At 43.2% G+C, this 25,064-nt stretch overlaps 1 protein-coding gene across 1 annotated transcript; it reads left to right on the forward strand.

Annotated features, from left to right (window-relative positions):
* The first annotated feature begins 740 nt into the window (after nt 1–740).
* TECPR1 (tectonin beta-propeller repeat containing 1) lies at nt 741–24,893 on the forward strand. The gene is made up of 25 exons (XM_058035630.1): nt 741–808; nt 3,736–3,968; nt 5,646–5,828; nt 6,323–6,445; nt 7,115–7,240; nt 8,738–8,912; nt 9,006–9,106; nt 10,459–10,560; nt 10,993–11,138; nt 11,961–12,469; nt 13,227–13,372; nt 14,295–14,450; nt 14,950–15,099; nt 15,731–15,888; nt 16,539–16,666; nt 16,751–16,853; nt 17,535–17,631; nt 18,011–18,090; nt 18,393–18,449; nt 19,886–20,060; nt 20,945–21,080; nt 21,387–21,479; nt 22,108–22,214; nt 22,677–22,796; nt 23,466–24,893. The coding sequence occupies exons 2-25, from the start codon at nt 3,738–3,740 to the stop codon at nt 23,661–23,663; spliced, it is 3,600 nt and encodes a 1,199-aa protein (XP_057891613.1). The 5' UTR covers nt 741–808; nt 3,736–3,737; the 3' UTR covers nt 23,664–24,893.
* The last annotated feature ends 171 nt before the right edge of the window (nt 24,894–25,064 follow it).

Consider the following 25,064-nt stretch of genomic DNA (forward strand, 5'->3'; position numbering starts at 1 on the left):
ATCATGACAGGAAAGGCCTCCTCCTTCCTTACACCTCGGGCAGGGCATCTCCAGGCAAAGGCTGGATTCCCTCGCTCCGGCTGCAGGCACGGCTCACTCGGAGCAGCCGGACAGATGGACGGGCTCTGCCTGCACGAGCCCCTTCCTCAGGGTCACAGCATCACGGAATGGGTCAGGCTGGAAGGGACCACAGTGGCTCATGGTTCAACCTTCTGGCTGAAGCAGGGTTGTTCTAGAGTGCATGGCACAGGATGGTATCCAGACAAGTCCTTGAGTATCTTCAGTGCAGGAAACTCCACATCTCTCTGGGCAAACAGTGACAGTGCTTGGTCATTGAACGGGAAAGTTGCTCTTCTTCATGTTCAGGTGGAACGTCCTGTATCGGTTTCTGCCCGCTGGTTCTCGTTCTATTGCCCGGCACCACCAAGCAGAGCCTCCTCCTGACAGCTCTTTCGATATTTCTGCCCATGGGTGAGGTCCCCTCTCAGTCGTCTCTTTTCGAGGCCGAACAGGCCCAGCTCCCTCAGCCTTCCCTCACAAGATCCGCTCCAGTCCCTTGCTCGGCTCCGTCGCCCTCCCTGGAGCTCCCGCAGCAGCCGCCCCGGCGCTCCCCAAGCCGGGCCCCGGCGGAGCCCCGCGGTCCCTGCCCCGCCGCCCCGGCCGTGACGCGCCCGGCCCGCGCCAATGGCGGCGGCGCTCGGAGCCGGTGTGGGCGCGGCGCTCCCCGCCGGCCGCGGCTTCTCGGGGCCGCCCTGCCGGGGCGCGGCGGCGCCTTCCGCCGGGAGCGGCGCCGGGCGGCGGGAGGCAGGTGAGGGGCGAGCCCGGGGCCGGGCCGGGCAGGGCAGGGTGGGTGGAGGTCGGGCCCCTGCCGCCCTTCCCGGTGGCTCCTGCGCTGTCGGGAGCAGTGGCGGAGCCGTGGGGAGGTGCCGGCACCTCCGCGCAGCCCCCGCGGGGAGGGCGTGGGGGGCGCCCGGGGCGTTTCGGCGGAGCCCCGCGCCCGCCTCCCGCCGCAGCCCGCGGGGAGCGGGGCTGTGCCCGGCCCGGGGCCGACCCAGAGGAGCGGGGCTGTGCCCGGCCCGGGGCCGACCCAGAGGAACGGGGCTGTGTCTGGCCCGGGGCCGCCCGCGGCCGGTGGCGCCGCAGCCCCGCACGGCTCCTAAGCCGATCCGGCCTTAATGCCCGGGCCCCGAGCGGCGCTGCCGGGCGCGGTGCGCGCTTTGCCGCGTCCGTGGAGCGCTCCGGGATCCCCGCGGGCTCCGAGCGGCGCGGCCGTGGCCGGACGGAGGTACCGGAGGAGTCCCCGCTCGGTTCGTGTGACACCGAGCAGAAATGTGTGCGCGGTGTGCCTCGGAACACGTCCAGTCTTGGGGTGGTTCACATCCTGCCACCGCCACGGCCTGAACTCGGGGACAGGGCCCTGCTCTCCCGGGGAACGTCATTGCTTTTATTATGTGCAAGGAGTTGGGATGTTTTTCATTAATTCTGTAGCAATCAGTGATGCGCCAGGCCACTAGAAATTTTAATTACCAATATGTTTTCTTCATTTAAGCATTTCTGAAATTACCTGGCTGAGCTGTGGGATGAGGAATAATTCAGCAGATGAGGTTTTTTTCCAGGCCCCTGAGATTACTTGACAACTTCTGCCTTCACTGAAAAGCACATAAATCAGCAGCACTGAGAATCCTTCAAAACTGGGCACTATCTGTCTTCATCTTCTGCAGCACAGCCAGTGCACAGGGGCCTAAAGTGAAGTCTTTAAAGTTTATAATCCCAAATGCATTTGGGATTTTCCCATGATTCCCCAGACACTGTCTCAAAAGTTCAGATGAAGGAATATGTAGAAACTCTCACTTGTCTTGGCTGCCTTAAGTATTTTAAACCACTTGCATTATTTTATTTGTCCCATCTATGTTTTTCTTAACTTCGTAATCTTTGGAATTTTCATCACCTTTTCCAGAACCTTTCCAGATACCTTCCTGCCTGCCTGGACTGTCATTCCAGGTATAGGCCTTCATTTATACCTTTGTCCATCTTTAAGAGACCCAAGCATCACTTTTCTTTGTTACCTGGCTAGGTAGCTGTCATTGTTGCATTATCTGTAATGCTTCCTTCACTCCAGACTCTCTGGTATTCTGGTTATTTAAGATGAAGTGTATAATATTTTCTTCTGTTATAAACATGGCTTTGGAAAAATTTAAGAGCCAATACTGAAGGGTTATTTTCACAGCCTTTATTTTCCCAGTGATACCCACACTAATTTTCACCTCCTCTTCTTTTTGTTCCATTATTCCATGTTATGTCCTTCTGTACTCCATTATAGGAGGATATACAAAAGATAAATGGCTGATCCAAGAGCAGACAGAGATTCATGCCTTCAAAGTCCCAGCAACAAAGAGGGGAAATGTTGAAAACCAGAGGATTCATCTTAGTTATGCTACAGCCAATAGGAGAATTTTGCTCATGATCTTCCCCTGGTATCACTGATTCTCTGCTACTATGTGTTTTCTTATCACTGTAACCTGTTCTTCACCTGTTGGATCCAGGTTTTTAGGTACTTAGCAGCAGCAATTCTATGAAGCAAAGACTCCTGATATATTCTCCCTGGGATCCCAGAGGAATCTCCTGTGCTGTTCTTTGGCGCTGACCCAGCTGTGTGAGATTCTCCACAGTTTCTCCACTGCCATTCACATACAGAGTGCAAGTCAGTCCCTGTGTGCCACCTCTTTTATCAGAAAGCAGGCAGGCAGCTCTCCTTAGGGTCTTGTATTAAAAGCAGAGTTGCCATTTGACAGCAAAGCAGCAGTGTTCCACACCCACTGCAAGCAAGAATTCCTCTTCTATTGTGTTGGATCTGAGTCCCCTTTCCTCCTTTGCTCTCCCAATTCCCTACTCCATAATTAAAGGAGCTGAAGGCAAATTTCAAAATATTCATTAGCAATTCTGACTGTGAAACATAGAGAACTACCAAAATTTGTCTGTTTTGATGGCACCCAGAAGGTCAAGTGACAGAAATACCCTGGCCTTTCTTGGCTTCTGAAAGGACTGATGTGCACCTGCCTCACCCCTCTGAGAAGGGCAGGGCTGCAGTGCTCAGAAAATGACAGGTTATTATGTGACAGAACCAGAATGGAACTCAACCAGGTCTCTGCTGCCAAACCATGCTCTGTGTGTCCTTAAACTCATCACACCTACGTGTAAAGATCCTGAAGCTGGATCTGCTCCAGAATGCTTTGAAAGAGCTTTCCTGGCAGAGGCAGGCAGGATGTCCATGGTTTAAATCCAGATGTGTGCTTTTGGAGAAGCTCCCTTTCACATCCTTGCCTTTGTGCCAGTGTAGGTGTGTTGTTCCAGAGAGGAGGCTGAGAAGGAGGATCAGGGGATGTCAGGGCTTTGTGGAGCTGAGATGAGCAGCATTAGCAGACCCTGAGAGTGGAGCTGCCTGCTGTGGGATGGTCTGTGCTGCTTCATCCCAGTTCACAACTGATGTCTGTCCCCAGCCTGCCAGAGCTGTCCTGTTTATTTCTGAGCTCTTGTAGCATGCACAGTAGAAAGCTCTGGTAGAAAGGTCTTTCTTATGGCTTTTCAGGGACATCTGAGGCTCATTTTAAAAAGTCATCCCTTACATCTTTATTTAATTTGACTGATGATGGCTCAGAGCGTGACTGATCTGCAGTAGATTCAAGATCCATTTTTGTACCCATCATTTCCAGCAATAACTTTGTTTTTGCCTTTCAGATATGGCCATGCCCAGTTCCCTCTTGTGGGCTGTTGACATTTTTGGGAGGGTTTACACTCTCTCCACTGTTGGCCAGTACTGGGAGCTGTGCAAGGACACCCAGCTGGAATTCAAGAGGGTCTCTGCTGTCAAACAGTGCTGCTGGGGAATAGCCTGTGACCACCAGGTGTACACCTACGTGTTCTCAGGAGATGTTCCCATCAGATACCAGGAGGAAACCTATGAGAACCAGGTATGACAGGTACAGCACCTCTCACACAGCCACTGCTTGGGCCGACAGCACCTCCTACATCAGCTGTCTCATGTGTTTTTGTCACAGGAGGATTGATCAGTTTTATTTGTTTTCATTTTTTATCAGAAGTTTCTGAAGAGTACATATATGTGCCAAATACCAGGTTATTCTTGGAGTATTTAAATTCCCAAAGGAGTTACACTTCCCTGTTCCTAGCAAAAACAATGCCAGTGTGAACTCCAGCCTGTTCTGTGTGAGCCATTTCAGACTCAGCATTCACCCTTTTCACTGAGTGGTTTCCATTTCTCCTTTCCTTAGTGACAAATACACAATCCCCTTAAGAAAATGTCCCATGTAACTTCCATGCAACAAAGATTAGAAATACATTATATATGATCATATATTCTGATAATATATTATCAAAAATATATTATTATTTAAACAATGCTACTTAGTGTTCCAAAGACTTCTCTAATACAGGCATAACTTTCCATTAAAGTACAACATTTCCAAATTTTGCATAGAAGTGTTTAGGTCATCCTTTCTATCTGATGCACTTCAAAATAATGTCTTTAAAACAGTGTTTTAAAGGAAATTTACCAAATTGGGTTGTAAATTAACCAAAAGTTAATTCAGAGAGAAATTTGATGAATTCTCTTGAGCACATTTCTCTGATTTCTAATGGGCAATAGAATGAATATAAATAGGGAAGAGATATTAACTTACCTGCATGGGCAAAAGTACAACAAATTAATTTTATACATTATTTAATATTGATACAGCTTTTCAGTCATTTAAGTTTGTTCCTTTTATTGTGTAAACATGTTCTTTAAAAATGCAAAATTTAAAATTTTATTTGTTACTTTAAAATTCTAATTTTGTTTGTTCTAGGTATTGAAACCACAAAAAGAAATACTCTACAAGAGCTAGCAATGAAGAAATTAAACTGAAGTAGTTTGCAGATAATGTGCAAGGCAATTCAGCCAGATTTCTAGTAACAGCAAATAATATTTTGTGTAAAGATTATAGACAGATTTTGCACCACTCATTTTCCACGTGCCCTAAAATGTAAGACAGTATTACAAGACAGATTTTGACAGTATTTCTATAGTATGTAGGAGTGTGGGAGGGAAAAAAATGACAGTATTGGTGAAAATCCTTGTGTTATCACTTTTGTAACTGATTCAAGGCAGATTAGGGAAAAAATATAAGATCCAGGGGAGATTTGCTGATACAGTTCTCTCACCACTGTTCCTGGCAGAGGCAGTGCTGTTTTTCTAGTGCAGACAAGATATGAATCATCTTTCTCTGGGAGTAGATTAGAGATACCAAGGCCATCCATGCAGCATTACCCTAATGCTGCAGTGTCATGGTGCCATACATCACCAAAGAAAAAAGCCCAGTGCCTGGTGAAATATAGCATCAGATGGTCCTATTTATGTAGCTGGAAATGACTTGGTTGGGACAAGCTCTGCAGTCAGCCCTTTTCTGATATTTAAAAAAGCTTCCTCCAAAGCTGTGTCAGGGAGGGCATCATGGAGTGAGCACTTTCTCATTCACCCCAGGAATTTATTCCTCTTCTACTGCAGAAAATAAGAAACATGTCATGACTCCCTGTAGATGTGCAATGAGATAATGTGATCTCCAAGAAAATCCTTTATTTATTATTTCTGGCAGCGCTGGAATCCAGTTGGTGGCTTTTGTGAGAAATTACTGCCCAGTGACCGCTGGCAGTGGAGTGATGTGAGCGGGCTAAAACACCAGCAGCTCGATAGTTTCACACTGCCTTCACCACACTGGGAGTGGGAGTCTGACTGGTATGTGGATGAAAATATTGGAGGGGAACCAACAGAGAAAGGGGTAGGTGAACAATAACAAAAAGAGATCTGTTCTGGGAATCCTTACTCTGTAAAATGGAAAGAACTTATAGAAGTGTAAAAAAGTCTGTAAAAGTAAAACTTGCCATAGATAATTCTTTCTGGGAAGTAGCTCAACTCTAATACAACAGAAAGAAGGATCTTGTTTGAAGAATTTTGAAGTGTATAGGAGCTTCTGTAGAAGCTTTTTTCTTTTGATCAAGCCCTAAAATCCTGGCAACTGAATGCCACTGTTATTTAAGATCTTTATATGAAGAAAGTAAAATGTTTATTGTGTCTTGTTTGTTGTGTGTATATCACCCAGAGGAATTTGGGCATGATTCATAAATCATTCATGGAATTAGCTGATCTGTTAATCAGGGCTCTAGAGACACACAGAGTGACTTGTGCTGTGACTCTTGTGCAGAATTGCTCTGAGTTATGACTTCAAGCTTTCCCTTGATCCTGTTATTCATACAAGGAAACCTCTGTTTGCAGGGCTGGACTTATGCCATAGACTTCCCCAGCACCTACACAAAGGATAAGAGATGGAATTCTTGTGTCAGACGCAGGAGATGGATCAGATACAGGAGATACAAATCACGGGACATTTGGGCAAAGGTTCTGGATCTCTTTTACATACTAAATAAACTGATTTCTGAAATAATCAATTAGAAGTGCAGGGAAGTTATTTTTTTATGACTTCTCTGGAAGTCATAGCTAGACTTGGATTCTTTCACTTCCAACTTGCAATTCTTGTAAGCATAAATGGAAAGCTGGGATTTTTCATGGAAACCTGTGGTAATAAGGTGCCAAATCTTATGTGATGCAATTAGAGATGGATGCTCAGCTCCTTTGCAAATTTCAGATCAACTTTTTAACTTCCTTTGGTTTTGTGACAAGGCACTCTCATTCAAGGTGGTACCTGCCTTGCATCATTCACAACCTATGTGCTTTATCTGTATGAATAAGTGTTCTTTAATAATTGTTGTTCCATTCTAAGAACATTCAAAATTTGTAATTTGTGATCTTTCAGCTTTCCAATTCTGTATGCACTGTTCTGTGAGTAAAAACTTCCTTTAGTTAAAGTGCAAAACACAGATTTCTCCATGCTGCCTTGGCAGCATTTCCCCTCTCTACATATGGAGGCCTTGAGTGAGAGGGAGAATCTCCCTGCTCAGCCAATCTAGGGGTGATACAGAACCAATCTGCAGGACACAAGTTATGCCACCAACCAAGCCAGCTGTTTGCAGTGTCTCCTCTCCTCAACCTTCCTTCCCTTTGCTGCAGATTGTGTCCCATGATGAACCAGACCAGCTGCCAGACCCTTTCAATGACATCTCCATCGGAGGCTGGGAGATCACGGATGAGCCTCTCGGCCGCCTCTCAGTGTGGGCAGTTTCTTTGCAAGGAAGGGTATGTGTGTGTTCCCTAAGTTTTCTAATAAAATTACTAGTTAAAAGGAGTTAAATACTTGTATAGCAAGGCAGGGTTGTTAGTGTCTTACACTGGTAAGGAAATGCACTGCTTGTGCATCTGGCAGAGGATGAAAAGCAGCTTTGGGGTTGCATTATGTAACAACTTGTGTTGTAAATGGAAAGGCTTAGTACTTCTAGGGTTGTTGTTTTATGGAAGCCTTTAACCTCTATAAACAGGTGAACCTTAAAAACTGGGGCTGAGTAGTAGTGTATTATGTCTTGAAAAATGCCCAGAATGCTGACTGTGGTGCTGGGAACCAGGAGAAGGAGCCTAACAGAGGTTCTGGTAAAGCATTGTGCTGTGCCTTTGGGGTGGAGAGACAGGGATGATTCAAGAGTTTACAGAATGGTTTGCAAAGACTTACTGATTGGAAAGTGATCACCTCCTGACCTAGCAATGTGGCATCCAGCTCTGACATGTTTTCATTTTATTTTCTATTGAAAACTATATATCTTTCTCTGTGGTTGTTGGTTTTAAGCCTCCATGGGGTCTCCTCTTTTGCTCAATCCTGTGAAGATTTGACTCTTACTTTTCTTCCTTCATTCTTCCTTCATACAGCATGTATCTAATATTCCTTTGTGTCTAGACACTTTCTAACTTGTGGTCTCAGAATGTAATACTTTTTAACCATAGCTTTCAGTCACATATGGCACAGCCTGGAGAGGCAAGCAATCCTGCTTACATTGTTTAAAATAAAACTCCCTATTCCTCATACTTTCTAGTAATATATGACAAGCATCCCAGTCTAAAATCTTACTTGACTGCCACTGTAAAATGCTTTTATTTCCCAAGTGGAAGTCCCCAGGGAAATAAAGTATTCCTAACAATGAAGATTCAGCACTCAGCAGTCATGCTGTGGAGCATTTATATGACTGCCACAGGATACTTTCTATGTTTGACCTTTCTATTTTGACTGTGATCTACATAAAATTGCAGTCCAAGACTAACAAATGGCTGAATGTCACCAAAGGCTGCACAGAGAATGGATTTTTTCCCCCATATTGTGACAAGCTGTGTTCAGTGAAAGTGAGGCCAGGCTCTCAGCTAACAGTAACATTTTTGTGTTATGTATTTGTTCACTCTAGGTTTATATAACATGCCCTGAAATACACTGAAGTGGTTTAAATGTTGAAATATACACAGAACTTGTAGCAATAGGTTACTGCACCCAATCCAGATGTAGTTCCATGACAAAAGCTGCTCTGTAGAACAGCCTCCTCCCTTAGTACATAAGGAAATAGCTTCAACTGCATAATCAACATTTAAGAAAACATACCTTTAAAGGTCAGAGTGCCATACACTACATAAAACAATCCTCTTGTTAAAGGAGAGCTGTTCTTTCCAGTTTGTCTTTACTCTTGTCTCAATGGTTTCATTGTTGTAGTGATATTTTTTCCTTATTTTAATTGGTTTTGTTTTTTTAAACTTGTCTAGGTATGGTACAGAGAAAATGTCTGCCATCACAATCCAGAAGGTTCCACATGGTCCTTAGTCACCACTCCTGGAGAAGTTGTGCAGATCAGCTGTGGACCCTATGACCTCCTCTGGGCAACTCTCTGGGAAGGGCAAGCTATTGTGAGAGAAGGAATTGACAGGAATAACCCTCAAGGTAAAGTTTCTTAAATCTGGCTGGAAATCCCTTTGATTTGTAGTGTTGAATAAGAAACTAACCTACAGTGCCTTCTGGGTTCTGTCTTTGCAGGAGTTTCCTGGAGCACTGTGGAGTCTCCAAGCTCTGAAAATGGGATCATGCACGTCTCTGTGGGTGTTGATGTGGTGTGGTGTGTCACAAAGGACAGAAAAGTAAGAGGGCTCATGTTCTGCTTTTGCTTTTTCCTTCCCTTTCCCTGTCTGCTGCTCTCAAACAGGAGTGTAACTTGCACAGGAGGCATTGGTGATTTGAACTCTGCCCCCATGGTTTGGGGAATTCTGGCTCCCCTTGCTGTTATGGGAATGCTCTGTGGTTTGTGATGGTTGAGTTGAATTTTAAGACCTTTTGCTTTTTTTTGGAAGGAAATTTCTATACCCAAGTCAGACAGATTTGGCAGGTGGATGGAGATGTGGGTGGGGATTGGATGAGGAGCCTCTGCTAAGGGATATTGAGCATCAAAATTGAAGTGACTCCTGTTTCCACAAAGACTGAATTTTACATCAAAAGCAGCAGGGGGAGTATTCTCATCTACACTTTCCTGCATGATGCTATTTTATCTTCCTACTGCAACAGTTCCCTCTTCATCAGTCTTTTAATGTGGGGGTTTTGGTATTTAATTAGGTGAGATATCTCTTATGTGGATGTGTGATTACTTTCTTACTAGAGTTTTAACTTAGAATGATGGAATGTCGTAAGTTGGAAGGGACCCATAAAGATGATGGAGTCCCACTCCCTGCTCCTTCACACTGAATTCAAAGCCAGGCCTGAGCTCTGTGCTTGTGCAGCAGTTTTGTTGAGTTTCTCTGCTTTAGTGAGCCAATACTTGCCAGCTGAGCCATGGTAACAGGCTGTGCCCAGCCTGCTCCATCTGCCACATAAATCCACTGTAATAAATGGAGATAGGCTGGTGCATTTTCCTTCAGATCTGCCACAGGGCAGTCAAGCATCCTGATGTTATGGGATTCAGCCAACAGCTTCTAAGGGAGCTGCTTGCTGCTGTGACTGTATGGATGTAAGCTACATACAGAGGGAACTTCTTCCAGGTGCCCAGCCCAGAGACTTTCAGATTGGTAAAGTCAGATCTAAGGGGAGACAATTTAAAGAGCTGTACTGCTAAAGACATCCCCCTGACAGTTCCCTCTGGCAGCTCTGCTTCTAGGGTTTGAATGTAAGAACACTATTTAGGAGCCCATTCAGAGTGATCAAAACCAGCCTATGTGGTGATTGTAATGGAAAGTATTTTTCCAAGAGCATAAAAGCTAACTCTGTCACAGGAAGTCCTACAAAATGTCACGTTTTTTGGCTTTTCTGGCTGCAGGTGGACACACAATGTGGGTACTATTGGGTGAACTGTTTTATCTTTATCTGATAAAGAATCAAGGAAGTAATTGATTTCTTAAGACAATGTGGCAAGTCAGTCTTAGAGGTTAAGACTAATCCACTAAAGAAACTAAATTCCTGCTAGAGCAGAAGGAGAAAAATTTACTTTCTGTTGTTGTTGTAGGTGTGGTTTAGAAGAGGAGTGAATTCACATAATCCTTGTGGGACAAGTTGGATTGAAATGGTTGGAGAAATGATGATGGTAACTGTAGGCTTAAACAACCAGGTAAGAGAGCAGGGGAGCAGCTGAGAGAGTATTTATATTTACATTCCCCTCTAAAGGAATGTTACCTCTAAGGGTATGTTCCTTCTAGTGCAGAGCTGTTCACACGTGGGGAGGGCTCTCAGCAGTGCCAGCAGGGCTGGCTGGACAAAGGGACCCTGGGCTTAAACTGCTGGGAGGGAAAGAGGGTGAATTCTGCAATTGTGACCTGAAGGTGACAGCCAGCACGTGTCTTGTATGGCACAGGGAGGTGCAGACTGGTTTTGGTACAGAATTTTGTTCTGTATCTACAGTGTCAGCATTAAGGAAGAACACAAAAGGAAAATGCTGTGTCCAGCAGTTTTCTGTGCTCAATTCTGCTCCACTGCACCTTCTTTGTATCTGATACCTTCTGCATGCCAAGCCACTTCCCTCACCAAGCCCTTTCCTCCCTAGGTCTGGGGAATCGGCTGCGATGACAGAGCGATTTATTTCCGTCAAGGTGTCACACCAAGTGAGCTCAGTGGGAAGACGTGGAAGGCAATTGTGTCTGGCAGGGAGAGTGACAGATCTCAGACTGGGAGCTCAACAAGTCTCCTCAGGTACTTCATGAAATACCTGCTCAAGACTTTGTACAGCAAGGGTTTCAATGCTAGGAGATATTTCTTTAGATTCAAGGGGTACAGACAAGGAGGAGTGGGGAAGACATCTCTAAAAATTATGTATGCCAAAAGGCAATTGCATTTTTGCCATTAAAATTAATAATAAGCAGCAGTTGTTGCACTCAGAGAAGAATCTGAAGCTCCCACATTGGAATTCACTGCATGCTTGCAGTAAAGCATGTTCCTCTGGCTTTACGAGCTCTATCTGGAAGTAGTCTCTAGTAAGAGAAGATGTTGTTTATGAAATACCATGAAGGAGTGTCAACTCCACTTAGGAATTATCCTGAGTGTCACTGTATGTTTCTTTTCCTAGGGAGGTTCTATCAGTTACTCCCCCTGCCTGCTGGCCTCTGGGCTGTACCACACGTACCAATGGATCTGACTTGTTTGAGCCAGAGTGTGTGCTGAGATGTTCCTTTTGGCAAAGACAAATCATAAAATTAATAATGGGCTTTAAAAAATTCCATTTGTTATTTTGTATTCAGAAAATGAGATGTGTTTTCCTGAGAGTTGTAGGCAGCCAACACCACCAATTGTTTGAAAAGATCAGTAAAATTCCTTCCTATGTTTCAGATTTACTAGACCAGTTTGCCAGGTTTGTGTTGGACTTGTTCCTCTGATGATACAATTTGACATTTAAAAGAGAAGTCTGCTGTTTCTCTCCTGCAGTGAAACACTAAGTCAGTTTCTGTGTGTACAATCTAAGGCCTGTGCTGATTTACAATGCTTTGGATGATAATTAATTATCTATTTGTCCTTCAGTGCTGGCTGTTTCTTTACTGATGATATTCAGAACCAAACAAGCGCGGTCATTCAGGGTGATGCAGATCCTTCCTCTGATACAGAGCTGCCCACGAGCCCTGCCAGCCCTGCCCTGCTGGGAGCTGCAGCTGCTGGGAGTGGCCCAGCCAGCCAGGCTGAAACATCTGCACGGCTGCCTGTGGATCCTCTGCACTCTGAGCAAGGAGAAGCCACTGCTGCCTCAGCTAGTAATGGCAAAGATAACCTCAAAATGAATAAATCTCCTGCAAACCCAAATCCTTCTGCAGAACTGCAGTGGATAAACATTGACTTGAAGGAGGCTCAGAAGCATCCAGTGCTGTCTGTGAGCAGCTTTGCAGACACATCCAGCCTCTCCTCCCTGGGCGCCTTCTCGGTGGGAGCTGAGGACCAGTACGGAGCCGATGAGCACCCGCTGTGGGCCTGGGTGTCTGGGGGAGGCTGTCTGGTAGATCTGCACAGCCCACTGAAGTGGTTCACTGCTCCATCAGGTACTGGCCAGTCACCACAGCACACCCCAGTTCCACTCACAGCTCAATATGCTCTTTAAGAAAAATGTTGTTTTTTTCTGAGCAAAGCCACTTGTGCTAACCCACTTTCTCTTACTGCAGTTTGTTAATGGGTTCATGTCTGAGCATAGTGCTGCAGTATTTAGCTGTAGAGCATTTTGGGCTTGAGATAAATAAATGTAAAATTGATATTTTCTCTTGAGTTCCTGTAGCAATTTCATAAAGTAATCTGTGCTGGATCTCCATCTCATTTTTAATTGTACTGAAACTGCAGCTTGGGGCAAAACACATAATATCACTGAGCAGTAACAGGAAGGAGTGAAAAGGGCTCTCTTGGGAGGTGCAGATGCTGGCAATAACTGCCTCACTCTGCCATTCCTACTGAAATGGGTAAAATGAACCATGAACTGTGGCATCCCAGTATTTAACAGTCTAACTCATGATGCAGTATATTATCTAATTATCTTGCAGTATATTATCTAATTATCTTACAGTTTAGTGACAAATCTCTCATTTTTACAAGGTTATGGCTTTAAAAGCTTCTATATAATCTATCTAGTGATCCTTTCTTTATGAATCATTTACAGAGTTTGGCTGTAATACATTGATTCCAAATTATTATTAAAATGGTGTTCGACTGGGTTGCTCCAGTCTAGTGTTCTAAGGAGCACTGTGTTTTACCTTTCACAGAACTGTGCTCAAAGCTCACTGGAGTTTATTTGGTTTGGTTCTGTCCCAGGTTTGTCATCATCTGTGCAGTCTCTGTCCCTGTCCATCACTCCTGCACAGACAGCAGCCTGGAGGAAGCAGATTTTTCAGCAGCTCAGTGAAAGGACAAAGCGGGAACTGGAGAATTTCAGGCACTATGAGCAGGCTATTGAGCAGGTAAGCAGTGAGGACATTTATCTCTTATCTTCTAAACACATCTGGCAATCAATAATACATTTCTGACATACTGATTTGAGCTTACTGTCAGCTTTATATTCTTGCCCTTATTTCTGTCTGTGACAACTTTCCTGGATTATTAATGTCTGAGCTCCCTGTGGGAAATTAACAGTCAAAGATGGTGCAGCAGTATTCATCTAAAAGCATTATCAGATAGTTTTGTTTAGGAAGAAACAAAGCATTGGTCAGCATTATTTGGGTACTGTGAGACCTCAAATCCTCAGAGAAATGGTTGCAACAGCAGAACATTGTATGAATTATTCCACCACAAGATGAGGCACCTTAATTGAAGCAGTGACTCAAGGAGGTGAGCTTCCCTCTCTGTGGCCATTAGGACTAATTCAACTTGCGTAAATCAATGGTGCAAACGTCAATGGCAGCACATAAATAGCAGCAGTTTTGTTTGATGTTCCCTTTGTTATGACTCCGTGGCTTTTTTCAGATTCATTCATATTGTTGGTCCCTTCTTTGCTAATTGCCAAATGACATCTAGAATTATTTGATTAAAAACATTTGGAGTCCAAGGGTTTAATCAAGTTTTAAAAAATTATGTCAAAAGCCTTTAAATTCCAAAGAGAGGTTGTGTTATAACAAGAGCAAACTTGAGTCAGTTATTACCTGTGTGCTACTTCATTCTTGCAGGGTAAAAATGTTACTACTGTTGTACACGTGCTACTCAGTATCTTTTTATCCACTTTTATGAGTTTCCATATGGGAATGTGTGATACAGGTGTATGAAGGTATGATGAGGTGTGATACAGACTAACCTGCAGCAGACACAACTTGTGGGCACAAACCCAGCATTTGGGAGAAAGAAAGAGAGTCATGCAGTTTCTTTATTCCTTTTGTGTTTGCCTTGCAGTCAGTTTGGGTTAAAACTGGAGCCTTGCAGTGGTGGAGGAACTGGAAGCCTCATAAGTGGATGGATGTTCGAGTAGCACTGGAGCAGTTCACGGGGAGTGATGGGATGCGTGACAGCATCCTGTTCATCTATTACATGTACCACGAGGAGAAAAAGGTGTGTTCAGCTGCAGGCCCCTGGGAGAGCTGCTTTTGGCAAAGGGAAGCCTCTGAAAGGGAAACAGTTTCTTTAAAGGAGGCAAATTACAGTGCCTGCTGTTCTGAGGTTTGGCAATTCACAGGTAACTCCAGGTACCAGCAAACCCCAAGTTTTTCTGGGCTGTGTCAGTGCTGTGTCAGAAAAACCCAGTCACAAACCACTCACACTGCTTAAACCATCAGTTCTGCACTAATTAGGAATTCTTCTGGAAATTCAAAGTTCTTGGTTGTGAAGAACCCAGCTTGGCTGGACAGGGTCTTCCCAAGTAGGGTTAATGCCTGCAGGCAATAGGAATCATAGGTAGGGGGAGGCTGGAAGTGGAGTCTCATTCCCTTTGTGCCAAGAATTGATTCTTTGCTGTCCTTGGCAGGAATGCCTTGTTTGTAGACCAGAAGTGCAAAATGCTGGCTCTGTGGAAGGTTTGCCTTAGTCACAGGTGTTTTTTCTCTTGTCTTAGTACATCCATGTGTTCCTGAATGAAGTGACCATAATAGTTGAAGTGCTAAATGAAGCCAAGCATTCCTTTGCCCTGTACACACCTGAGAGGACGAAGCAGCGATGGCCAATCCGCCTGGCAGCCGCAACAGAGCAAGAAATGCATGACTGGGTAAATCTGGGCATCTCTCATTTCAAGCTGGCAGTATCTGCAATTAAACATAGAATCCAGTCTCTGAAATGTCAGCATTACATTTAAACTCTTGGGGCTACTCATCTGGTTTTTAAGTGTAGGTATTTAAACCATCTGATCAAACTTATTTAAAGGCACCTGAGGCTTGTTATCTCCTCTGAAGCCTGTTTGCTTTCTCGTGCTGCAGTTATCCACAGCAACACCAATATTGCTTTACATTCTCTTCCTATCTCTGGACATAGATTAGGGTAGGAATGAAATAGGAGTTGAATGAAGTTATTGTGTTCTTCTGCATTGGTAGAAGAACCATTCTCTGGTTTCATTGCTGCAGTCTTTTGTACAGGCAGACAGGCATAGATACACTGGAGTAGGGGCAAACATGAGAGATGCTTCATCCTGATCAGCTCCTGCAAACCTCAGCAGTCCCAGTGGTTGTATAATAATTTCTGAACCACTGAATTCTAGTGCCTTTTGAGAAAAACCTGCAAATTCACTTTGATGATTGGCAAGAATGTACAGAGGTAAAATTCTGTTTTACAATACTGACCATCTCTATGGGAATTTTTGTTCTCACTGTAAATGGAAGCTTTTTTTGCTTCTTGTTTTATAGCTATCTTTGCTGAACATGTCTTGCTGTGAAAGCAGACGGATTCAAGGCCCTCCTTCTCACCATGCCATTTGGTCAGTCACTTGTAAAGGAGACATCTTTGTTAGTGAGCCAAGTCCTGAGCTGGAGGCCGGACCCCAGTTGATGCCATGTGACCAAATGTAAGAGGCTTCTGAAGCTGTTCTTTCTGCATGGGATGCCATCCAGCAAAGAATGTCCTGTCAGTTCAGTGGCTTTGGTGGGCTCTTGGAGTGTGTAGTACACTGCAGATGTCTCTCACTGACAGGGTTAATGGCTGCCTTTCTACTCATGATTGCATGTGAAGAAATTCACCAAAACATATTTTAATTCTTGGATGCTGGAGATATCCTTGTGATTTCAAAAGCCTTTCTCACTGAGATCCCATTTTTTAAAATTGTATCTTTAATGTCACAAGAGATAGCCTAAACTGAAAGTAAATTTAATCGCTGTAATTAGAATATAATTTGAGCTTTCAGTTTTATCTGAGTCAAGAAATCTGAAATTCTCAGTCTTCCATAGACACTACAGTCCAGGAGCAGTTTCTTGACAGTTTTTATGACAACTGTGGCAATATGGAACTGCAAACTCCTCAAGCAGAACAATGCCATCTGCTTTTTGGGAGCTGTTCAGAGGGAAATGCTTTCAGCTGGCAGCTGCTTTCACTTGGAGTTTGCTCAGTGGTTGGACAAGTGAGCAGAGCAGTTGCCTGTGCTGAAGATCATGGGGTTGTTGGTGGGAAAGCCCCATCCCTGCAGGATGTGGTGCTGAGTGCAGTGTCCTTCCCTGGCAGGTTCTGGCGGCAGGTGGGAGGGCACCTGCGGCTGGTGGAGAGCAACAGCCGGGGCGTGGTGTGGGGCATCGGCTACGACCACACAGCCTGGGCTTACACCGGTGGATATGGAGGAGGCTTCATCCAAGGTACAGCTTGGCAGTGATGGAATTTAAAAGGTAATGTCTTCGAGCTTTAGCTTTATTCTCATCCACATTGTTTGTTCCTCACAGGACTGGCCAGCAGTGCTGATAACATTTACACACAGTCAGATGTGAAATGTGTTTACATCTATGAGAACCAACGGTGGAACCCTGTCACTGGATACAGCAGCAGGTTATTTTATTGCATTTATTTATTTTAACACTTCTACTGTCAAATGAAACAAGGGCTTTGTTCTAGCTTGGAAGAATTATTACACTTACTGTGTAATACTGTATTACACTTACTCTGTCTTCTGTCTGTTCCAACATTCATAGTTAACCTGTGATAGCAGGAGCAGCATTTCTCAATTTTCTAATTTGTAATTATCAAAAATGTCAAAATGCCATTATGGCAAAGTGTTACAGATTTGTGCTTTGTGATTGCACAAAGTGTGCCTACTTGCAGTGTCTTTCACTATTAAGACCAGACAGAAAAGTTATTAGGATCTGTATATTCCTGTACATATTGTGCTAAATACACTGTGTCCTTGAATAGGATATTTGACCAAAAGTATAGAAAAATATATATCCAATTATATGGCATTCACGTTTCAGTTCTATATGGTAGTGAGGAATATCACTCTACAGAGAAAACATTTACAAGGTCCTCAAGTTTGCTATAACTGGAAGCAATTGCACAGATTCTTTCCCACTGTGCTCATCACTCACATGATATTTCTAAATAGAGATTAATGATGGCAGTGTTTTGTGTGTGAAAGCAGGAAGTGCTACAAAAAGGCTTTTCTTCCCTTGCCTTTTGAACTCCCTGTTGTAAATGACCTTGCATTCCTTGTGCACTGTTCCACCACCACAGAGGTCTGCCCACAGACAGATACATGTGGAGTGATGCCTCTGGCCTGCAGGAATGTACAAAGACCAACACCAAGCCTCCTTCTCCACAGTGGTCTTGGGTAAGTTTTGGCTTACAGATTTTTTTACAAAGTCCAGGCTTAGGAAGTAGGATATAAGACTTGAGTTCAAGGGGCCCAGATTTTCTTCTGTTATTTGTTGTAACATTTAACCTTGTTTTCCCCATTAATAGCTAGCAATAATCTTCCATAGTTAAAAGAATGTTAAGCATTGAGTGAGGTGTTTTGTTTAATGTGACTTAGATAATTTTCTCCTCCTCTGAATTAAAAGATTTGGGTAAAAAAATTAAAAAGCATTTCAAGTGTTAGAAGGTTTCTAGCAAGTCATTGCTCTCCAAAAGGTGGAGGTAAATAGAAGAAGGGGTGTTTATGATGCATTAGGTGTTGATTGTTCCTGCCAGTGTCCCCTTTGTGCCCACAGGTCTCAGACTGGTACATCGACTTCAGCCCGGCGGGCGGCACGGACCGGGAGGGCTGGCAGTATGCAGCTGACTTCCCAGCGTAAGGAAACTCCTCTTCTGCCAAATCCCAGGCTCCAGTCCTCACTCCTTCTTGTTTCTGGTTTGCACATTAACTGCCCTCTGCCAGGGACACAACACTGCCTCATTTCCCCCCTTTTTGTGGCCATGCTGATACTTGCAGGGAGGGAGGGCAGCAAGGTGAACTTGGCAAACTGTGACTTGAAGAATTTTAAAATCAGCAGTTGTGCCTGGTGGGCAGATGGAGGCAGTGCTCTCAGGCTGGCACTGACACTGGAGATGCTCTGACATCCTCATGAACATTGTTTAAATCTGTTTTGGTAGGTCCTACCACGGGCACAAGACAATGAAAGACTTTGTCCGACGGAGGCGCTGGGCCAGGTGAGGAGCCTCAATATAAATAAGATTTGAAGTTTAATCTAATTGCTCACTAAGTCTACTTTTGTTAGGAGGTCAAGAGTCAACAAAACCCAATCAACAAAAGAAAAAGTAAAGAAACCTGAAATAAATAACCCAGCAGAGAAACTGATGACCTTTAACATTATGTATCTAATTGTAAGTCTCTATGAGTAGTTACCCTATTGGATTTTGTGGGATCTGTAGATAAAAGTCAGACAGTTCTTCTCTATATCTGATTTTCCTTATGGTAAATGATTGAGGAATAGTAGGCACTGGGTATATTACATCACTTGTAACTGCTGCTAATAGGCTTCTATATTAATAGTTTCAATTTATGAATTCCACATACTGAATGCTGGGCCACAGATACTCCAACCCCATTTCAGTCAGAGGAAATGTCCAGGTGGAACCCAGAAAACAGCAAACTGCCACTGTATTCTGTAAGCTGAGGAAGTCTGTGCATTCCCTGTTTTTCCAACTTTTCTGTGCTTTCTATACTAGAGCATCTAATAGCTGTACTAATTAATTGCTGTGAGCTCATACACTGCTGGGTTTAGTATTGGTGCTACAAAGTATTTTGCCCCCTGTACAAAAAGCTCTGAAGTGAGTGAGATTCTGAAGCATCAAAAGTGTTATTTCAGGATATGCAGCAAAACAAACCCAGTAAATCAAAATGGTGACTTGAAATAAAATAAGCAACTTAGAAATACTCTCTAGTCTAAATACTTCCTCTTGTTTTAACTACCAATTGAAAATTGAAAACAAATTGGCTCAGGGTTGGATGTGGTTTTTCAGAACTAGAAAGCAGAGGAATGTCCTGATGTTTTTTGAACATTATTCATACATGAAATTGTTGTGGTGAGGATAGAGTCTAACATAATAATTGACAGCACTACTTTGGTGCAGTTTCCACAGAAGAAGTACACAAAGTCCCAGCATGACTTACCAAGTCTGTCATTTAGAGCTGCTTTACCTCTGCCTACCTCAAGATGCTACATAACCTTTTTAACAGACCAACCAAAAAAGAATTGTAAAGTTATTCTTTTAACCAAGACAGAGGAAGGAATGAGCTGGGTGTGGAGCTCTCTCTGGAACTTACAATCCTGCTGCTGCCCAGTGAGTCTAAGAGAGCTATGGAGCAGTGTAGCACCAGTTGCAGACTTCTTGAGTGGTCCTGGTTTTATAAAGTAACTTAAAAAAAACCCCAAACAAACAACAGAAGCTTTGAGAAATCAAAATTAACTCAAATTTAAAAACCTAATTAATTGTTAAAAACCTCTTTCAAATTAAAAATACTAATATTTAATGAAAAGCACTACCTAATGAATAAAACTTTAGGACTGGAAGTCAACAATAAACTGGGAAACCAGTTATAGAAAGTACATACTTCTGACAGGTTTGGGCTTTTTCTGCTTCAGAAAATGTAAGATAGTCACCAACGGGCCATGGCTGGAAGTGCCTCCTGTTACCCTGTGGGACATCTCCATAATTCCCAGTTCAGATGCAGATGATGAAGAATCAGTAGCACTGTGGGCAATCAGTGACAAAGGAGACGTGCTCTGCAGGCTTGGAGTGACACAGCAAAATCCAGCTGTAAGGCTCCCTGTTTGTTTTTACTGCTTATTGATGTATTTAATGTGATATGCAAGTACATACAGTCACACAGAGCCCTCTCTCAAAGCACCTTGTTATTTTTCATCCCTTTGTGTCCCAGATTTTCACATCCCTGTCCATCAGCTGTAGCACACTTTGCTGCCCACGTTCCTTTTAATAGTGCTTCTCTTGCATAATCCACCTGAGCTTGTGCCACACCACCTGCAGGAGCCTCTCTCAGCTCCTGGCCATCTCCTCATGAAGCATTTTATTTCCACTTTCTGCACTGGCAGCTTAGATCTTCTTTTTTTGTTTGTTTTTTGAAATGGTTGATAACAGGTGTATCCCACTGAAAGGAATTGCTGAGGAATGGACTCTGTGAAGCATGGTCCCACTCTAGGACCTCAATACCAGTAGGATAAAAACCAGGAAAAACATCAAAGAAAATGCTTTAGTAGAATTTGGAGAAAAACTACAAGAAATTGAAAAATAATTAATTCTTTTTTTCCTTCCTGATCTGTAAGGCTGTGCAGCAGTGCGAACTGGAATACTGTGTCTGGAATGTGAAATCCTGTATCAGCTGATTTTTGTGAGGAATTAAAGAAAAAAAAAGAAGACTCTAGTCCAGCTGTTCAGAGACATGTAGATGCCTAAAATGCAGTGATTTTAATATGAAAGGCCATAGTCCAACTTAGTTATTTTCAAAGAGCTGTATATCCAAATATCTTTGAGGATCATTTCTGTTCAGTCATAAAGTTATGTAAGATTTATTCTCCAGAACATTTTTCACTGTGTCGGTTTTTTCTCATTTGGTAATAATCAACAATATTTTGTCATGGAGGTTTTAAGCACTGCTCCACAATTAATTTCCCATGATTTGTTAGGGAACATCCTGGCTGCACGTGGGAACAGATCAGCCCTTCATTTCCATCTCCATTGGAGCATTTTACCAAGTGTGGGCTATTGCCAGAGATGGTTCTGCCTTCTATCGGGGTTCAGTGTCTCCAAACAAACCTGCAGGTAAGAACTTGGACTTTGCCTTTTGCTCTGCTCTACTGCCATGTTTGAAAAAGTCCAATCTGTTTCACAGAGGCCTTTCCCATGGCTGTGCAAAACTGTGCATACAAATAATGCAATAATTATAGCGGTTCATTGCTATTCACTCGTGTAATTGGAAGTGTTCAATTTGTAAAAAACAATCTGTTAAAAATATATGAAGTGTGATGTCATTCACAGCTTTCCTGCACAGCAATGGATTTCAGCTGCAGACATTTCCATACCTAATTCTATTTTTGCAATGCTTAACTCAAGATTTGTGACCTTTAGGTGACTGTTGGTACCATATCCCTTCACCTCAAAAACAGAAGTTAAAGCAAGTCTCAGTGGGACGAACATCTGTGTTTGTCTTGGATAAAAATGGTAAGGATTTAAAAAACTATTAGTCAGTGCTACAAAAAGTACAGCAGTCTGTACCAGAGTGATTTAAAAAGAAGAGGTTAAGTTAGAACTGGACAGATGAATACTGGTGCTCCAAAGGGAGCAATATTTCATACTGAAGGTTCTGGAGTAGCAGTGCATTAAGTTCTGCTTCTGAAGGCTTGGCTGTTGTATCTGACAGTGCCCTGGGTAACAACAATCCAGCACCTGTGCTCTAGTGGGGGGAAGACACAAATAAATGTCAGAGAATTGCATGGCTGGGTTTTGTCTGGACTCCAAAACAGATAAATCATGAAGCATCTTTTGTACAAGAAACAAGCCTTTAACAACAGATTCAGGGATCTTAATCTCATTTTGTTTTCTAGTACCTAGTTCCTTATATGAACATTCTTCCCTAAGAAGTTTTACAACAGAGTATTTGCTAGTTTTTATAAGCAATAACTACAGAAATACGAATTCCAAAGTGGGAGCTTCATTTTGTCCATCTCTGTAACACCTTAGCCAAAACTGCATTTCCCTGGAACACAGAAAGAATTGCTGATTGATGTTGTTGGCAGCACTTCAGACAAGCAGCCATGCTGGGCTGTAACCAGCACTCTCTGTTTCCCAGGCAATCTCTGGTACAGGCAGGGAATCACTCCCAGCTACCCTCAAGGATCCACCTGGGATCACGTTTCCAACAATATCCGTAAAATGTCTGTGGGGCCCCTGGACCAGGTGTGTATTAAGCTTCCTTGTATCTCATGAGTTCATTAAAAATTATGTAGAATATTCTTTAATAATTCAATGCTCTTCAGTCTTAGTTTTGTTTAACTTCATTGCACAAAATGTTGGTCTAAATGTTGGAATCTGATAGCAAGAGAAAACATCATACCAATGGAATAGTGATACAGCCAAGCCCTCTGCTGCAAAAAGCCTCATTACTTTTTTTTCCCATTTTTTAAATAAGGCTATATATTTTAAAAAGGCTTTTTATATATTTAATCTATTTCCTGCCAAGTCTTATCTGTCAATGTTTTAATTATAACACTGCTCTATAGTTTGTCTGGGTGTCTCTCTGCCTAAATGAGAGCATTTTCAGCCTACTGAAGAACAAGCCTGATTTTTGAAAGGGGTCAGACAGAGATTTGACATCTGGGAAGAGCAGCACATTTTACTGCCTCTCTCTGCTTCCTTGAGGTGTGGGTGATAGCTGACAAAGTGCAGGGCAGCCACAGCCTGAGCTGTGGGACCGTCTGCCACCGGACTGGTGTCCAGCCCCTGGAACCCAAAGGCCTCTCCTGGGATTATGGTATTGGGGTAAGTGCTGGGGGCACACAACTGCCTGAAGTTGTACATCCCAATGTCTCTGGGCTCACAGAGAAAGGGAAATGCCATCCTGCCCAGCTGGGCAGCATTGGAAAGCTTGGATATACCTGTAGGAAACTGATATTTTCCTCCAGGTTCATTATAATGAAGTTATTATAATGGGCTGTGCAGTCATAGCTGGGAAGTTATTTGCATTTGATAAGTATTCATTTTAAATAGGTAATTTAAAAGTTACAATGAAAAAACTAGTGGAGTAAGAGCCATTTAAAAGAAAGTGGATTCCTTCCTAGTCTGCACATGAATACTCCTCATTGTTGTATCCAGTATATTCTCAATGTTTTGAAAAAGGCTATTTCAATGTTTTGCCACCTTTCAAATTAGGGGAACATCTGCAGTGGCTCTGTTATGAATGCCTGACCCTACTAATCTCAGTTCTCAATGTGATAAAAAACAATCCTCAAGTTTTCCACTGTAACTCCCTGTCAGGGAGGTTTGCTGTGTTTTGTTTCATTTTACAAGGAGCCTTTTTTCTGATTCAGAGCAGGATTACTTTCCTCATGAACAAACAGAACAAACTAGCAGTGCACATAAAGCATCACATCACATCCAGCACTGACAGGGTGATGTTTCTCCTTTTGAGTTTCTGTGTCCCTTTTTCAGGGTGGGTGGGAGCACATTACAGTCAGAGGAAATGCAACAGAGGCATCTCGGGGTGCTGTGCCTGACACTGCAGAGGAAAACCCAGCAGCATTGAAGGAGGGAGAAGATGAGGAGAGTAAAGGGAAAACAGAACACTCTAAGACCCCTCTGATGGTCAGTGAAAGTCAAGAATTGGACAGAAATTCTGTTAACTGTTAAATTGTTGCCATCTACATGTTCCTAACAAGCAGTAGGAAATAGTTGGGAAAAAAATAGATGTCTACTGCTTGGAGAGAAAAACATTTTTGTGCTACTAATATGTTTGACTGAACTGGACTTTGCAATGGGGTATTTTAAGTACTGAATCCTTCTAATGCATCTTGTGTAAAATGTGACTTGATAGAGTCCATAGTTTTGTCAAAGCAGGCAAAGTTTTTAACCACAATGTATTTCTGACCCTTTACCATAGCTGCTACACACCATGCAAATGTGAATATCTGCACCCATGATCACTGCATTTACTTCTATTTTTTATGCTCCCTACATTTCTCTCATATTCGCACATCTTGCACGCTGTCCTTGAGATTCATCTTTGAGCACAGATGAAAATGTTGTTTCAATTTGAATGAATGCAGGCAAGCACAGCTGGCCCTGTTTGTAGAGGCCCTTACACAGGCACAGAGCTCTGCTCATGGGAGGGCTCCATGTCTACAGACAGACTTGGCTCAGGCTGTTCTTGCTCCCATCAGCAAAATCAAATTCTGCACAACTCTGCTTAGGCTGCAGTTAGCAGGAAGGGCCAGTTTTTGCTGTCTTTTCTCACAGTGTGTTAATAAGGCAGCAGAACCCCTGGTTTCAGGGAGCCACTGGAGAGCCCAGGCCTGCTCAGTGGGGCTCAGCTCTGAACTGTAACTGCAAGCACTGGGAGATCATGTTCTGTCTTCAGCTGAACTAGAACTGGGACAGGTGAGGGACACAGATGCCTTCCTAAGGAGGCTGGAAGGGACAGGACTCTGGAGGCTGTTCCAGATCACTGCAAATTATGCTTTCATACTGTAGAGGTTAAAGGAAGGTCTTAAACTGACTTAACAGTAGTAAGAATGCAAAACTTTACTGACAGCAGTGGAGTTTGCCAGTGTACACTGATAGCAGTTCAGAATGAAGCTCTGCTCTTCATTTTGAGTAAGTGATTTATCCATCCCTTTTTCCAACATGAAATCACTTTCTATTCTCAAGAAAAAGCTTTTTTTCCTGACTTATGTATCATGATTGGACAGTTTACATTCATTTCTCCTCTGTGTGTGTGACTCTACATGAAGTTATTTTTATATGATGAACAGTTTGGTGTGTCTCAGTACTGTATTTGTAGAAGTAAAACTTATGTTTGCACGTATTTAAGGAATATATTTGGTATTTAATGCCAAGGAAAGCACTGTTTCTAAGTCCAAATGTGAATGAAGACTGAAGATGCTTTACTGTTAAAAAAAAAGAACCTGTTGATCTTTCCAGTATGTGATTAGAGATTTCTGGTTTATACATTCATTGTGGGAGAAGCATAAATCATGTGTTGCATTAATTACCATAATAGGTTTTGCATAACTTGCACAGTATCTTGTCCAA

The sequence above is a fragment of the Melospiza georgiana genome, chromosome 16 (genome assembly GCF_028018845.1).
Source record: "Melospiza georgiana isolate bMelGeo1 chromosome 16, bMelGeo1.pri, whole genome shotgun sequence".
NCBI lineage: Eukaryota > Metazoa > Chordata > Aves > Passeriformes > Passerellidae > Melospiza > Melospiza georgiana.

What these genes read in the sequence shown, in the direction of transcription:
- TECPR1 (XM_058035630.1), top strand. Translation starts at nt 3,738, where the DNA reads ATGGCCATGCCCAGTTCCCTCTTGTGGGCTGTTGACATTTTTGGGAGG. An exon ending in GTGGTTCACTGCTCCATCAG is followed by an intron (nt 12,470 to 13,226) that starts GTACTGGCCAGT and finishes GTTCTGTCCCAG; the next exon opens with GTTTGTCATCATCTGTGCAG. An exon ending in GTTTGTCTTGGATAAAAATG is followed by an intron (nt 21,480 to 22,107) that starts GTAAGGATTTAA and finishes TCTGTTTCCCAG; the next exon opens with GCAATCTCTGGTACAGGCAG.